This window comes from Columba livia, chromosome 2 (assembly GCF_036013475.1).
Source record: "Columba livia isolate bColLiv1 breed racing homer chromosome 2, bColLiv1.pat.W.v2, whole genome shotgun sequence".
NCBI lineage: Eukaryota > Metazoa > Chordata > Aves > Columbiformes > Columbidae > Columba > Columba livia.
The window spans coordinates 26,883,997-26,900,924 of NC_088603.1; the positions used below are offsets into that span (position 1 = coordinate 26,883,997).

General features: G+C 45.3%; 1 protein-coding gene across 1 annotated transcript; it reads right to left on the reverse strand.

The window, feature by feature from the left end:
* Nucleotides 1-668: 668 nt before the first annotated feature.
* LOC102089494 (serum paraoxonase/arylesterase 2) lies at nt 669-16,558 on the reverse strand. The gene is made up of 9 exons (XM_065051112.1): nt 16,398-16,558; nt 12,188-12,258; nt 7,403-7,458; nt 5,736-5,901; nt 4,529-4,655; nt 3,539-3,739; nt 2,796-2,877; nt 2,160-2,288; nt 669-1,229 (listed from the first exon to the last, which is right to left on the reverse strand). The coding sequence occupies exons 1-9, from the start codon at nt 16,469-16,471 to the stop codon at nt 1,071-1,073; spliced, it is 1,065 nt and encodes a 354-aa protein (XP_064907184.1). The 5' UTR covers nt 16,472-16,558; the 3' UTR covers nt 669-1,070.
* Between the last annotated feature and the right edge of the window lie 370 nt (nt 16,559-16,928).

Consider the following 16,928-nt stretch of genomic DNA (forward strand, 5'->3'; position numbering starts at 1 on the left):
TGCAAGACTCAGGTCCCGTTGTAAAGCACAAAGCTGATTCCCAGCTTCAAAGGACTCTCTATTCAGCAATTGCTAACTACCACCACTCTAAAAATATAAATCGACAGAAACTTGAACAGGTCTTTTTGCAGTGCACAACATGATCAGTAACTGCTGGATAAACGTCAAGGGACACGGGTTCCTGCCGCACGGACACACAGCGGGAAGCGGCTCCACACAGACTGGACCACAGAACACGCATGACCCACACTTGGAGGTAGTCACCGTGGCAAAGCACCCCAAAATGCTCCCTTTGCTGTGACAAACAACAGTAACTGCTAAAGAACTTCTCACCAAAGGTGCTTGGGAGTTGTTTCCCACCCTTTAAGGAAAAAACAAAAGGCTTTCTTAAAGTCCCTTTTCAAGACTTATTAAGAAACCACTTCAAAGTGAGCCCCCCCTCCCTCTTTTCTTAGTATGATTAAGACATTTATGAAACTGAAGAAACGTTAGGAAATGGCTTGAAGGGGGAAAAGGGAAGAAATGAGACTGAACTATCCATTTATTCTGCTTCCAGTTATTTTGGAAGCACTAGGGAAAGCCAACAGGAAATTTTGGAAGAAGGACCCTTAGCACAGTCCCTAGGAAGGCCCAAAGGTTGGTGAGAAGAAAGCACACCACACAGGTAGTTAGCAATTCTCATTTACAAAATCAGTATTCTCAGGGGAAAAAACAAAACAAAACAAAACACAAGGAAAACCACAAATGTCACACAGAAATCCAGTCGCAACAGATAGTTCAATGTGTGATGGTTCAGTCATTTGTAATTTGAATTTAAACTTAAAGGTTACCCTTTGTTCCTGACATGGGCTCCTCCACATTACACAAAGAAACTAATTTCTCACCTTCAATTCCATTTCCTCTACTATTGCATAAAATTCTCATTTGGTGAGGAAGGCTAAAATACATTTCCATGGCTCTAGTTAACCTTTACTGGAACAGTCTTGTTGTTAGCAAGTCTAGCAGAAACTAGGTGAGTTCCCAAGCAATTAAATCCTCTCCATTGCAGCAGCCCTTACCCCCGAGACGAGCTATAGCTCACAGTAGAGAGCTCTGTGGAAGACTGTGCCGATGAGCAGCTTTCCCTCGTAGACGGATGCCACCGAGGTTCCCTGCAGCACGGAGCCGTTGTCGGAATAGACGCACGTCACCACCGGCTCCTCCGAGAGGATGTTCTGGATGCGCAGGACCTGCCGGAGGAGGGGGACACGTCTACTGAAACAGCCGTGGCTGAAAATCCTCCATGGTGGAGGGAGGGAGGGAACATCAATCAGTATGTTAATTTAAGCAAATGAGGTTGATCAGCTGCTGGTAACTGCAACCAAGTGATTTGTGTGATAGGACCACAAATGCTGCTTCAGCGAAGCATGGTCCATGAAGACTGTTTATTTTTTTTTAAGTAGTTGCACAACAGAGTCTCCACCCCAGTAAGCAAAAAGGCAGTCATCCCCAGCATTAGGCATATGCACAGTTTTTTCCAGCCTAAAAGTTACTTAATATCCTCTATTTTCATGCTTTTTTCCAGACAGACTAAACAACTGCCCAGTATCATAAACCTACTGCTATCACACATGATAATTTTGCCTTACGGGAAGCTGCAGACAAGGCTGAATCAAATGGACACCAACCAGTCACCTGCACTGGCAGCTGCAGCACGCTGATGCCAGTGCCTCATTGATTTCAGGAGGAAAGAAGAATAACAGTGTCACCTACTGATGAACCGCACTTACACAGATAAATCATTCCAGTGTGAACATTTCTGGCCATGCTTTGCACTCAATTATATTTTGTTTGGCACAGAGATGCCGGCTCAGTAATTAACACAGTTCATCAAGATCTGATTGTGCAGCCACAGCTGCATAGAAAGCAGCCTGGGGAGTCTAGAATGTCTGAGCTACTGGGTTCAAATGATTCAGTTGTCTCCTAAGGATCTGAATAGGTGTTAGTGAGGAAATGCTGTTCAGCTTTCCACACGCGAACAGAAGATATAAGCTGGGAGCCAAGTGTGGCCAGGCTCTCCTCTATGTCATGCAGAGTTCAGTTACACCAGGGCAATGTGAACAGAGCAGCTTTCTTGCACAGACATAGCCAAGACACCCGTGACATCTCCCAAAACGCACCTCAGAGCCAGGTGGATTTTCAGGATCATTGTAAAGCAGCTTCATCCCATCGGGATGACATCCTAGCCAGACGTCTCCAGTGTGAGGGTCAATAGACAAGTTGTCAACCATAGTGTCCAGCTGCACCGTCTACCCATGACAGAGGAAAAAAGAAGAAAAAAAGAGAAGTTAAAGCAATTACAAGTCCTGGAAGCTAACTGTAACATCATCAATAGGCTTGTCCCTAACTCAGACTGATTTTTTTTTAATTATTTGCTCCATTAGTGCTGTTTTTCTTTCCCCCCAGTATGCCTCATCCCCTCCTCCATGTCATGATAAGCCTCCCTGCTGTTGCTGAGCCTCCCCATCGGCTCAGTCCCACCAAGCCTCATGCTGGTTACTTCATTGCTTTGTGGTCTGAGCCCCACTGACTGGGCAGACTCCACTGTGGCTCTACAGCCCAGCATCTGCTTAATGGTGTGAGGGTGGAAGACCCGGAGCTCTGTAACAGGGCACACAGCACCTCTGCAAACCCACAGCAGGAGCCATCCAAAACAGAACTTCACACACAATCAGGCCAAAATCTCAGGCATTCCTGGAGACTAATCTGTCCAAAATTCATATATGCCTCTTTTCTATGAAACAGCAGCAGCTTACCTTTACATGCGTTAAACTCCAATTAGCATGTTTTTCCATAACATGGATATTATGATCAAATATATCTGCAACATAGATGTACCTTCAAAAGAAAGAGCCTCTTAGCAATGTGTATGAGTAAGCAGACACCAAAACCAGACAGTTCCTCCCATGCAAGCCCAGCTCTTCCCATGAGGAATGCCAGCCCACAGCTCTCACATAGCGATAGCAAGCGATTGCAAGCAGGTCACAGGGCACTGGAGTGAAGCCAACCTGCTGAGACGCTAATGCAGCTTCTCACTGTGCCAGCTCTTCATTACGACACTGAAGCAGGCCTTGGATTGTGAGATCCGCAAACATGCTTTTTTTTAAAATTTAAGATGACCTGTCTACACCACAGCACTGGTTAATTCAGTCACACAGACTTCAAGACTGTAGAGCATTCCTCACTTGCAGAAATTCTGTCCCATTTATCCTTGTAACCAATACACACAAATTTCTGTATCAGCTGGTTAAAATGCAACAACCTTTGATCTTATTGTATATAAACCACCAGGCAAAGCAGCAAACACTGCCTCTAGTTAAAGACCAAGACATGCAACTTCTGTTCTACAAACCCTCTGTATTGCTTACATTGGACAGGTAGCACATTGTATTACGAAACCTGGTTTAGACACTTGACCCCAGCAGTACCACATGTATAAGTTAGGATTTCAGGATTCTTTTGGGTGATTGAACAAACTCAAAGGCAAGGAGAAACTTACTTTCTGTCAGGTGAAATGTTAATTCCATTGGCTGAATAAAACCCAGATGCTACTTCTTTAACTTCTTTTGGACTGTAGTAAACAACATTTGACCAAGTTAAACCCAAGAGCATCTCCAGAAACATCAAGATATGGTCAAAGAAGTAGTGGTCATTGGTAGCATAGAAGCTGTCTGGTCCCACAGCTACTACATCATTCACACTAAAAAAAATAAAAAGAGTGGAAGAATAAAAAAGTAAATAATGAAATGAGAGGTACAAAGGAGCACTGTAGGACTGCCCAGAGTCCAGCCAGGACATGGGCATCCCACAGATAATAAGGGGCTGCAACTACAGATGTTACTTCAGATAAACACCAACCTATTTAGATCCTTTTTACTTCTATTTTCTTTTACATGAGCCAGGACTGTGTAGTGCTGAGACCTGGACAGGACTATAGGGCATCAGCTAGAGATCCGGCTACCTGTCCACAAGCCCATGGAAACTTTTCTCTCTTTCGATTACATTCAACTGGACACCAGAGAACAGGTAGGAGTTGTGACAACTCTATCTATCATGCTCTGTTTCTCTTACAATCATTTTGCAGCAGGACAGACCAAGAAAATTTTGTATGCAAAAGGAAAAATAAAGAGCTAAAAGTATGTTTAGAGTGTAGCAAATTCAGAATAATAGAATATCTGAAGATTCATATCTGCAATGACCTGAGAGTAGGCTACACGAGACGAGAAACGGATGCCAAGCTAATTCACCGGCATCAACCACAGCAGTGCTTAAGATGGATTTAGTGATACATCTATTAAAAGTATCATTCACAGAAGAGATTGTAGTCATACAGGGTTTGATTACACAGATAAGAAGTAATCAATAACAGAAACGGGAAAGCTGGTTAAAGAGGATATATTAATAATACCCTAAACCCAAAATCATCCTACTTTAGATTTTACCAAAGCAGCTTGTTCTTCTGGGAAAAGGTGGTATGTGGCTCCAATACCTTGTCAGGAGGTCATGTCGAATGGTTTTCACATGTACTAGAGCATTGTCATCTTCTACAAATTTAAATAATTCTACTGTACTCTTCTGATGGGGATGATTCACAACAAAGAGGTACACGGTGTCATCTAAAAAAAAAAAAGAAACAGAAACAGCTGAATTTCAGCAGTTCTTTGCAACTGTTTGTTGAGCAGCCTCCAGCACAGAGCACGTGTTGCATTTGGTGCCCTTCCCTCATGGCTCTTCAGAGGCCAAAGGACAAGTACCAAAGCAATGCAAGATACTACTGCACCTCGCTCCAGACCTCCAGCTACTCTTCTCCTGGGCCCACTCTGCAGGGGACTTCTGTATAAACTATGTTTCTGCTATTTCTACCAAGGAAGAAAGAAATTATGGCTCCATCCTTGTGCCCAAGCCACTGGATTTTGCAGTCTGATGCAGTGCAGTGACTAGTTTAGACTCTGGTTTATTTACTACATCCCCTGACCAAGCTGGAGGAGTATCCTCCTTCTGTACTCTGTATATGGCTGCAGTCCCTCTGCCCAGCCCTTCTGGTAAGACCCTAAATTAGCCACCACCAATGTCTCCAGCAGCTTCCCTTAAAGGGTGACTGTACGAGGATGCAGACCAAGCTGCACCAATAGTTCTCTTTCTCTTAGTATTTGCAGACTTCCAATTACCCTTCTGAAACTCCCAGTGAAAGGACAGGGAAAAAGAGAGGAAGGAGAGCACGAAGAGTATTTTGTTGGTCTTAGAGATGAGAACATGGCTTAGCCACAGAGTACCAGAGATTTTGGTAATTTGCAAAGCTTTGATAATTTATAATTTAGCCACAAAAATCTGTGTCTGGTCACTACTAGTTGGTGGAACACACATCTCCTGAAAACCCTTGACCCCAGGGTGAGACAGATGTAAACTGCTAAAACAAACTTCGTGTGATTTTCAACTCCTCACACTCTTCGCATGTTTTCTTTCTTTTCAACACACAGGACACCTTTCTGTCTCAGACAGTCTGTGAGTATGTGCAAAGGTGTTTGCCTTAGCAGCTGCCTTTAGAAAAGAGCCCCAAAAAAATAAAATACCCAGACATCTTTTTCCGTCCCAGCAGGCGCAGGCTATTGCGGGTGGAATGCAAGGCCACAAAGGTGTTTCTATTATTGATCTTTAGGCTGAGATTCGACATCACCTCAGGCTAAAGGTCTCTTTACCTTTGTCTATGTAGGTGCTGATTCCATGAGGGACAAATGATGCCAGATCAAACCCTCGGCTGATTCTCAGTTCCACTGCTTTGGGATTGTCTTCATTCAAATCCATCAAAAAGATTTCACCTGGCTTGTCCAGTTCAGGGTTCTTTAATACTGGATATTTCAAGCCCTGTAAAATCAAAACATAGGAAAATCATTCCTGAATAAAAGGTAAAGGGAAGCACCACAGGGCTGAAAACATGGAGCCTTGTTTGGGCTTGCAAACACACATCAGGATGTCATAGAATAGAATCACAGAATCATTTTGGTTTGTAAAGACCTTTAAGATCATTGAGTCCAAGTATTAACCTAATGCTGTCAGGTCCACCTCTAAACCATGTCCCTAAAACCTCACCTACACATCTTTTAAACACCTCCAATGATGGTGACTCAACCGCTCCCCTGGGCAGCCTGTTCCAGCGCTTCACAACCCTTCCAGGAAAAAAAGTTTTCTTAATATCCAATCTAAACCTCCCCTGGTGCAACTTGAGGTAATTTCCTCTCGTCCTATCATTTATTACTTGGGAGACAAGACCAACACCTTCCATTCTACAACCTCCTCTCAGGTAGCTGTAGGCAGCAATAAGGTCTCCCTTTTCTCCAGGCTGAACAGCCCCAGTTCCCTCAGCTGCTCCTCATCAGACTTGTGCTCCAAACCCATCACCAGCTTCGTTGCCCTTCTCTGAACTCTCTCCAGCACCTCCATGTCTTTCCTGTAGTGAGGAGCCCAAAACTCAACACAGGATTTGAGGTGTGACCTCACCAGTGCCGAGTACAGTGGGACGATCATTCCCCAGTCCTGCTGGCCACAATATTTATGACACAAGCCCTTTGCTTCTGCCCCCTGTGCTACAATGGTGGCAGAGGGACCAGCTCTGCCCCAGTCCCAGCGCAGAGGGACCCAGTTGCAGGGAGCACAAGCAGCCATGTACAGGGCAGCACCTGCCACCCACTGCAGCCACCCTCCAGGTGGGTGCTCCCCATTTGTCAAACCACCCTGCAAACAGACAGGCTGTGGGGACAAACTGGGAGCACGGCACCACAGAATGCATCCAACGGGGTCAAGCCACGGGGAGCAGCAGCAGCACAAACAGCTCACAATTTCTGGCATGACTTTTGCAATATTATCATTCCCTGGGTGTCCCTGGAGCACACAGATGAAAACATCAGCTTTTGTTTTAGAAAGTATTCACTAGCCGTCCTGAGTGCAAAGAAAAGCTTGAAAACCTATGTCCTAAAGGCTAAAAAAAAACCCAACAGGAACAACAAAATCAACACACCTCATCTGATTTTTTTTTCTTTTTAAGGTAGGGAATTAACACACCTTCTTAACACGGGAGAGGTTTGAAATTTCAGCATTTCAAGGAAGCAGGATGGAAGAAATTCAAGGTTACATGGGCAGACAAGTCAGTGCAATAGGAAACGTCTCAGAGTTACCACCATCACTTCAGTGTTGAGAACTGCACTTGCTCAAGCAGAAGGAAACTCTGGCTAAGCTGACAGAAGTCTGGGCCGTTCCTATAGAGCCAGCCAGTCATGTAGAAAAAAAGAGCCCATCCCGCAATTTTTACCTACAGTTTCTGTAGATAAGGAAGCAGCAAGGCCTGCATGGGAAGGAGTACAGCACTTACGGAGCTGATGAAAGCCAGTCCATTGGGAAGTATGTCGATATCTTCTGAGCCAGCTTCTGCAAGACAGAGATAAACAGGCCTCTTCAGACAACATTAAATATTTCCCATTGAATAAACCTCCTTTTTAGTACAATTCCAGCTCTCACGAATGCCTCTTTCTGATATGACTGCACAAGCTATGAAGTTCAGCAGAAGAGTTCGCATCCATTAGCAGTGGTAGCAGAAGGCAGCAGCACGCGGGGTTAGCAAACACTACTGGGGTTCACCTCTTTCTGGGGGCTCAGGGGTGCCCTACAGTGGCTGGGCAGTCTCCTGCTCCATGTGCCCCAGGGCGGCATGGGATGAATCTCCCACTTCTGACAACAGTGTTCTGCAACCAGCAGTTACCACAGACGACAGGATTTTTCAGGTGAGACCCACACCATCGCTCAGCCTGCACGCTTGCATAAGGCAGCTCTGGCAATTGCACACACTAATTCTCCTGGTTGAGCTGAGACGCTTCGCTAAGATGGATTGCCCAATATTTAATTAAAGCTCTCAAGTGACAGAGAACCTACTATATCTTTAACAGCTAAGGGCTTTAATAGTTAGACCACACTTAACTGCAGGTAATCATTACCAATATTGCCATTTCCTGTACTATTTTTCCTGACCACGAAAGAAAAGGAAAAAGGAAGAAAGAGGAGGGAAGGGAGAAGGGAGAAGGGAGAAGGGAGAAGGGAGAAGGGAGAAGGGAGAAGGGAGAAAGAAGGGAGAAGAGAGAAGGGAGAAGAGAAAAGGGAAAGAAACTTTTTTAAAGCCCTTTATTAAGAACATTGCAGTAATTTTAGGCTTTGATAAAGAGCTCCACAGACCTTTTAGTCTGATGCTGAAGCAAATTTGCCATCCCACATTCTCACCGCTCCCCTAAGAAGCCTTCCCTCTCCCAATCACCAGCACAACCAGCATTCTCCACAGGCCACTTTCCAGATGATAGATGATGGAGCAAACCCACTTGGGAGCATTTGCTTCAAGAAGGAGGTTGTTCTGCAGGTTTTCTTTAACAGAGCAACCAACACAAAGGTTTTTCACCCAGCTTGTCCCATTTTTCCACACCCCCTCCTGCTTGGCCACAGACCACCGGCATGACCTGAACATGGTTCACACCATCTCCAGCATCTCAGCACCTCCTCCTGAGGAAGTGCCTGCAAATTCTAGTTGGGTTATTGTTTGCTTTTATGTAACTCCTATTTAACCCAGCACTGTTTCAGCCGCACTGTAATTCATCTTGTGGTCACTGAACGGCCCTTGTGGGGAGGAACCAGATCCCCAAATTTGCCCGTCCAGGCAAATTCCTGCCCAGCTCAGCCCTGGGGAGATGCGGTGGCACAACTTCTGCCAGAGGGACAGGGACAGCTCCTCTTCAGCCTCAGCCAGCCCCTGCTCCACCACAAGCATCATTTTCCAACTAAAATTCTGAATTTGGGTTGTTGGGTGTTTTTTTTTCAGCTTGGCTCACACCCTGGTTTAAGCAACAAGCTCCTTTGCCTCAGCTCTTGGTCTCTCCAAGTCTTGGTTAATTTATAAGATGGGGTTAGCAGTGATTCCCCACTTCCCGGGATTGCTGCAAAAATAACAACATTAATAAATGCTGAGAGGCTCTATTACCATGGTGATCTGAGCTGGACAGACAGCTTTTACTGGCAGACTATGCTGGTGAGTGAATAAACAGAGATATAATAATTTAGTGCTACTGAATTAGGGAGGCTGCCAAGCAGAAAGATGAGCGGGCTAATTGGGAGCAGATAATTAAAAAGTACAAGTTTCTGGTGGAAGGAGAGTAATGAGAGTTTCGCACCCCACTACTTCAGAAGAAACTGCCCAGAAAAGCACATTTTGGCTACTTCTCAGTCAGGTCCTGGTTTGTGTGGAAGAGAGAGCGCGCTGTCAGAAAAGCAGAGAAATGCTGATTCAGCACAACCCTGCTGAGCCAGCACAGCGGAGACAGCAAAGAAGGGACAGACACACAGACATGGGCAAGCTCCTGGCCTCTCCTGCAGGCCACATTTTGGGAAGGCTCTGGGCTGCAGTCACAGGCGCTATATAGACTCATAGAACAGTTTGGGTTGGAAGGGACCATTAAAGGTCATCTAGTCCAACTACCCTGCAATGAGCAGAGACATCTTCAACCAGATCAGTTTGCTCAGAGAGAGTTAGGAACTGATTTATTAGGTACCAGCTACCTGCACTATAATATTGGTTAATTGTATCACCAAGCCCATCTTGTCCATGGCATTAACTGAAGAGGTGGCATTAAAAAAAAAATAAATACACCAAGAAAAATTACTGCTTACCCTAGAAATGTGGGTTTTTCTGTTATTTATTTTATGTTAGTATGATGTATTCCACAGGTGCATCTAACAGAAAACCACCTGGATTTAATGTCCAAAAGCAAGTGACTATTTCACCCACACTCCCTTAATTGTTCCCAGATGCAAGTATTTCTAGTAATTTCTACAGTAGCTTCTTGAACTTTAGGAACTAGTACAGGACATATGGTCAGTTTATTATAAACCAGTAACATGATTAGACACTAATAAAATTCAGAAGATACTGCTTATTCTACAAATACAGTCTTTCCTACGTATTTGTCAATGAGGTTTAGGACAAGCTGTGATTTTTTATTGATTTGTTCAATGTTTGCATCTGTGTTTACATTGCACAATATTCCCAAGGCAGAACAGATCAAAGTCTTAAAAAAAACAAAAGAGAGACACAGAAAAGATGAAATTGTGCAGAAAGAAAAGGCTCCACTAGAGAATTTTTTGACTTACTAAGGGTTTGCTTCCTTTACTACGGATACACTACTATTAACATGATTACAACAGACTGTACCAGATGCCTGTTCTTCTATGTACAGAATGGATAGTTTATTTTGTTCAGAGTTGATCCAGCTCATTACCTATGTCCCACTTACTTAAGAGTTCAGAAGGACTGTTTTAAACACTGAAATAAAGGCAGATTATTTATTCAACTTTATACTGGCATTTTAAAGGAAAAAGTCTCAGAGGACCAAGAGGTCCATGTAGAAAGATATCCTTACACAAAGTCACACACAAGAGCAACCTCACAGATCTGAGTACTGCAAACCCCTGGTCTGAACAGTGCTACCTGGGCAGCATCTAGATATTTGAGCTCCTTGATCTCTCTGAGTAATATACCACAGTGATACTGTGATATACCCCACCCCCCCCAAGTCATAGTGAATGAATTTTGGAAAACATTTGCACGAACATGCAAGCTTTTAAGTTTACACAAATCCTTTTTTATTTCTCTTTCTGCCACAATGGACCTGCTGAATTAACTTTTGGCATTTTAATTTTTCCAAAGAGCAGCAAATGACAGAGTGAAGGCAAAGCAAGGTGCAGGGGTCCATGTGAGGGGACTGGGTTTCAGGAGCACAGCAAGAAGAAGAAACGAAGTTCTGTAAAGGGATCCACTGCCACCTCTGAGCAGAGCCAGGTTCTCAGAACTCACCTAATCTCCACGTAAATGTCAGGCACCAAAACTGAGTTATTGTTTGGAAATTAAACACAATTGTATTTGCAATTTCCAGCTTTCCTTCTTTCCTCAACAGAGCAATCATGTTGCAAAATGTCTTTGTAAAGATTGCAATAGTGATATGCTTAAAAGAATTACTCAGAAATGACTTTTCTATTAATCACCATCAAACAAGCATTATTCAGAGTCTTGGATGAGTAAATTTCAGCTCAATCTAAAAGACCTGGAACATTTTTTCAAATGCAATTTCTCATGCACATCACCTCAGGCAAAGGAACTGTGCACATGCTCATGCGTGGCAGTAATTTGACTTTACAAAGATGATCAATTCCTGACACAAGGAAAAAGCATCATTTATGGAATCAACACAGTGACTCAGCAAGCTCAAAGGCAAGGCTGTTAAAGCTCATTCAATGACTTTCACACATGCAAAATCCAGGCAGATTTCAACAGAATTCAAGACATAGCCAAAAATACTAAGGAGGAGAAAACTCCCAGTCACTAAGCCTGTATTAGATTTAAAAATTCTAATTTGGGGGAAAGACAAAAAAAGTCATCAATTTTAAAGTTAAAGGGAGGAAAAAAAAAGAGAGAAACATTGCCATGTGTTAAACACATGACCCAAAGTACAAAGTCAACATACTAGCCACCCTGTTAAACCTCTTGCAAACCACACTAAGATGACAAATATGACCCCTTGCTCTTTGAAACCACACAGCTGAATTATGCAACCACACCGAGCTCCTGGCTGCTGTTCACAAGGTGCGGTACCAGCCGTCTCCGAAATCTCCTCATTTCAATGAGGTGCTAAGGCAGGCCAACCCGGCTGGCGTTGAGCAGCCGCTCCTTCACCCCATGCCGGTGGCTTTCTCCTGGAGCCGCCACCCTGGCACCACATCCTGTCTTCAAGAGGTCACCAGCTCACCTGTGGGCACCTGCCTGAAGAACCAAGCACACCCTCATCTAAAAGCCAAATGATTTCCTAAGTGGTTGAGCAAAACAGGAGTGTTTGTAAGGTACTGACTTCCACGGAAACATTAAATACCAAAGGCAAAAATATTACACCAAACTGGCTAGTTTTCCAGTATAATTTTCCTTCTGCAGTTTCTCCCTACCTCGAAGTGCAACAAGTGAAAGCCAAATTAGCACTTTGCTTTCAGGATAAGGCTTGGAAGCTGGCTTTAAGAAGCAGTTGCAAAATAAGGCTGGACAAAAGCAATGCACTCAGTTATTTTGAGCACGTACCGATCCCTTTAATGAGCCGACAGTTCGGGAGGGTTACTGGGGCTATTTCCCGCGAAGCATTGAGTCTGTTCCTGCAAGAGCAAAGAGCAGGGTTAACAGCACACAGCCAGTTTTAAAGCAGGTAACATTTCTAGAATAGCTTTATCTTAGTTTTATTGTCTGTCATAAAGAAGCAACAAATCAGCTGTAAAATACTGAATAAGCAAAACCCAGAACTGACAACATCAATCGCTCCAAATCACTGCGATGCTTGCAGAATATCGTGATTCTCCTACACTGAGTATCTTCAGGAACCTGACTTGATTCATGAGCTTCAGAAACAAGCTTCCATGACCCACACAGCTCAAATGATAAAATAACACAGCCACACTTTCTTCAGGTTTCAGCCACCTAAATATAGTAGCAACCCTGCAGTTAGGACCAGCATTTCAGATGAGGAAAGAGAGACCTTCTACCCCAACCCACTGGCTATTTTTGGTGACCAGGCCACCAGTGGCTGCACTGTCTTCGTTTCTTACCCCACACCCAAAAGCAGCGATCGCGTTATTGCAAGACAGGACTACCATTTCCTGACAACAGGCAGGACTTAGAAGTAAAATTTTCAGCAATTACCCCGCCCCTTCCTCTTCTCTCCTGGTACCCACCCAGAGCATTATCCTTCAGCAGTGCTTATTTCATTCCTGGATACCCACAAAACTCAATTTCTGGCTCACACTTTACTGGACAAGCAGATACAGACAGGTACCTGCACATTTCTCCATCTCCTCCATTTCAAGTTGTCTGCAAGTCTATATGAAAGGCATCTCACTACGAGGACTGCTGTGTTTGACCATGGCGGTCTGCAGTGCCATAAGCAAATACGTTGTGTTTCTATGTAAAAATGTCAAGCTAGTGTACTGGAATATTTCTTTCTTTTTAATTTTTATTTTTATCTTCCCCCCACCGCCCCAGAAAGAAAGCTTGTAAACTAATGTAGTTACTCCTTTGCATGCCTATCATACATGTTGAGGATGCATTGCCTCAAACCACAGGAAATTCTGAATGCAAAGATCCCATAGCAAAACCTAGCTATGTTTATGTCATAGTTTCAGGCATAAACTAAACAGCAGTTTATATATAAATATGCAATACAGCTGAGCACTGTATGGTATGTCAGTCCTGCATTTTTTTAATCACTTAATTCTGAATTCTAAATTTCTTTGATGCTGTATCATTGACACAAGTTGTTAACATGAGACAAGGGAAAGGAGCCAAGTAACACTCTCCCAAGCCCTTTTCCCTACCTCAGAGGTCCTGACAGCAAACTGCAGGGGCTCCCAGCCCTCAAGCAGCAAAGGAGGGATATCAGCTCCCCCCTCACCATCCCTGCACAGCAGAACCCACTAATCCCCCGAGGCTGGATGGGGGTGATCATGCCCAAAGTTCACTCTGCTGCCTGCTCAGGTCTTTTCCCTTTCCCATTTGCATCGGCTTTCCCTGGGCAGATCTCAAGCGTCCCTGTGCCCCAAGCGCAGCAGGAACTCAGCCAGCAGCCAGCGAGGGCTGATGATATCCCGACAGCATTCCCAGGGAAACACTTCATGGGCTGGAATGAGAGTAATTCAAAAGAACACCGGTCACAAGCCTGCAGTGTATACAGAGGCTTTTCCAAAATGTGTCAGTTTATCTAGCTCAGCCAGCCTTAGCTGCTAAGCCAGATGGCCTAGATAACTAACTGGCCGTACTGAAAACACAGCGGACCTGCAAACTGTGGGGAATGCAACTTCAAAAAGAGCAGGAATTTTCTCACTTGGTGGAACCCCAGTGCACAGCACCGCCTCCCATCCAGTTCTTCTTTCCAGCTTCAGCCCTCCACCTGCTGTCCCGCTTGGTGGCACACAGACCACAAGCATTCCCTTTCCCTCAGCAGCAACTTGTTGCACACTCAAACATTTCTGTCTTTCAGTTTTTCTCTTCTCCAGACTTGCCAGTCCCAAGTTTGGGTTTGCTGGGGTTTTTTGCTTGTTTGTGGGGTTTTTTATTTGTTTGGTGGTTTTGGGGTTTTTCGGGGTTGTTTTGTTGTTGGTTTTGGTTGGTTGGTTGGTTGGTTAGTTGGGTTTTTTTTATCCTGACAGGACTGAACACCACTTCCCATTTTTGTATTCCCTCCCAATTATTTTCAAACTGTCAGCATCTTTCTGGAAGCACACTGCTGTTTTGAACATATTATGCAAGCTGAGCACCATATTAATAAAGAGTGTTACGAAATTATAACGTTGTGTGTGTGTATATAAATATATATGAACAATAATATCATAGCATAGTATAATTCACATTCAGGTTTTACAAATTAGCTCAGACCTTTCTTCAGAGAAGAATTAGCAAATTAAATTGTCAGTAGGGGAATCGGTGTAATTTCAGTTGGTAAGAACTTCACCTGTTTCCTGCTGCACAAGCACTACTCAAGTCCATTTGGTAGCTATCAGCAATATGATAGATGCATAAGCAAACCTCATTTAAGAATAATTAAGTTTGTAAGAGATGTGTAATAATTCTTCAAGCCTTATCTTTTAAGCATTTCATGGATTGTTGTGTCATACTATCTAGATGGAACATACCAAACTCAGAAGGAAAAGCAAAAAGTCTTTGCTGGATTCCCGCCTTCTGGGGAGGGGAGATGGGTAACAGAGAGGCCTGGCAAGAGTTAACACTATCCACAGTTTCTCCTCTCAAGGCTGTGTTAAATGATTTTAGAGTACTTTGTTATCTAAAGATGTGTGTTTCCAAACTCCGCAACCGTCTTAAGACCGCTGCTATGCTGCAATTTGCTGAAAACACAGCACACAGGAAAAACCCACAGAGAGCTACAGAGACAGGGGGATCCTGTTTCGATCAGGAGATTCTGCTTTACCAGATTCACAATATTTCATTTGTTCATAGGGTCCCCTGGTCTCCACACTGCTTTGAAATGGTTCATCCCACTAAAACCTGGGAGTATTTTCTAGTTCTGCCCCTCCAGCTTGTGCAACTCCAGGGGAGGAGGGTCATGTAACCACCCCAGTTATCACCAGCACTTGTGGTGGATTTAATTCAAGATGCACACATCCATGTGAGGTACCTGAGTCCAGGGAGTATAACTCTCTTTTTGTAATTAGCTACAATTACTACCTACCCAAAGATCAGTTAGATGGATGTTGTTGCTTTAAGGTCAGGCATTTGGAGTCCTTGTGGACATGAGCAAAATTATAATGATGTAGCTGCCTTGCAACACAGTAATTTACTATCACTTTTGTGGCCGGAAACAACCAGTTTGTGTTTACTAGCTTTCAGGTCAGAAACTGCTGCAACACTAGTGTTCATATTGACACCTCACTGCCCGTCAGCATGATTTGGCTGGGTATTTTAGCTACTAGAGAGGTCGCAACTTACAATCGCAGAAGTCTGTGCTCCTTCAGAGAAAACCTCATGTACACAGGGGCTATTGTTATCCAGCGGTCAGCTTTGGTAGAAAATAATGCAAGTTTCTGGCAACGCAATTTCCACTTACTGTTTTGCCAATTGAGAGAAAATGAAGTAAATCCGAAGACAGTGTTTTTGGCATATCCCTGTAAGCTGCGTTCTGTGCAAAAACAGAGGTACCAGCCCCTCGGACACAGGGCACCCTCTCTCTTTGGCCCCCTTGACACCAGCTTCTTGCCAGGCAGGATTTCACATCCCCTTACTGAAAGGGCGTTTCTAGTGCATAAATGCTTCTGAAGGGGCACAGCTGAGCAAGCCAGTGCCCAGCCTTTCTCTGGGGAAAACCAGTTCCCTTTATGATGATAGCGATGGCAGTGGTGATGAACTTTTACCTGCTGGCCCCAACCGTGCTTGTGCAAGGGCATCTATTCGCTAAAGTTACGCCCCAGATGCGGAGCTTAAGTGCCCACACGCTCGGAGGGGTGCACCCGCCACCCCTGCCCGTCTCGGTCCCGTGGCGGGCACCGGCGGCCACCCCTCAGCTGCGGGCTCCACTCAGTCCCATCCCGCATCGCCAGCAACGGGACACGCAGCTCCGACACCCCACAGTCCATCCCGCCCGGGGTCCCCGGTACCCCCGGCCGCCCGCAACTCCGTTAACCTCCGGGACAGCGGCGCCGCGCCCCGTGCGCCCGGGAACCGGCCCCGTTCCCCGCTCCCGCTGCGCGACTCCCGGCGACGCCGCACGGCCCGCGGCGGCAGGGCGGCTCACCGAAAGGCCAGCAGCCGCTCGGCCACCAAGGCTGCCGCGATCCCGACGAGAGCCACCGCCAGCAGCTTCCCCATGGCCGCTCCCCGCTGCTCCCCGCGCCGCGGCCCGGCCCGTCCCCTCCCGTCCCGTGCCGTGCCGTCCCGCCCCTCCGCGCCGCCCCGGGCCGCCTCCGGCGCAGAGCGCTGAACGCAGCGCGACAACCCCCTGTGTCCCCCCGCCCCGGCCCGCCCGAACCGGGGGCGGAAAAGCCTAACTCTCCCTGCGGACACGGCTCTGTCAGCCCGCTGGCCCGGCCAACAAGTTGCAGGTGCGGGGATAGCGGGGAGAACGGCAGAAGGAGGAGACAGAGCTGCTCTGTGGACTCCGTGGGCTCCGTATTACTGCACTCATGTGAAAGACAAGTGGACCAAGTTTTAGATTCCGTTATTTAAAAAAAAAAAAAAAAAAAAGTGTTGTATAAAAGTACATGTGTTAGGCAAAGACTGCATGGTGCAGAATATACAAGTGCTCCACGTACACCTCTATGCAGAG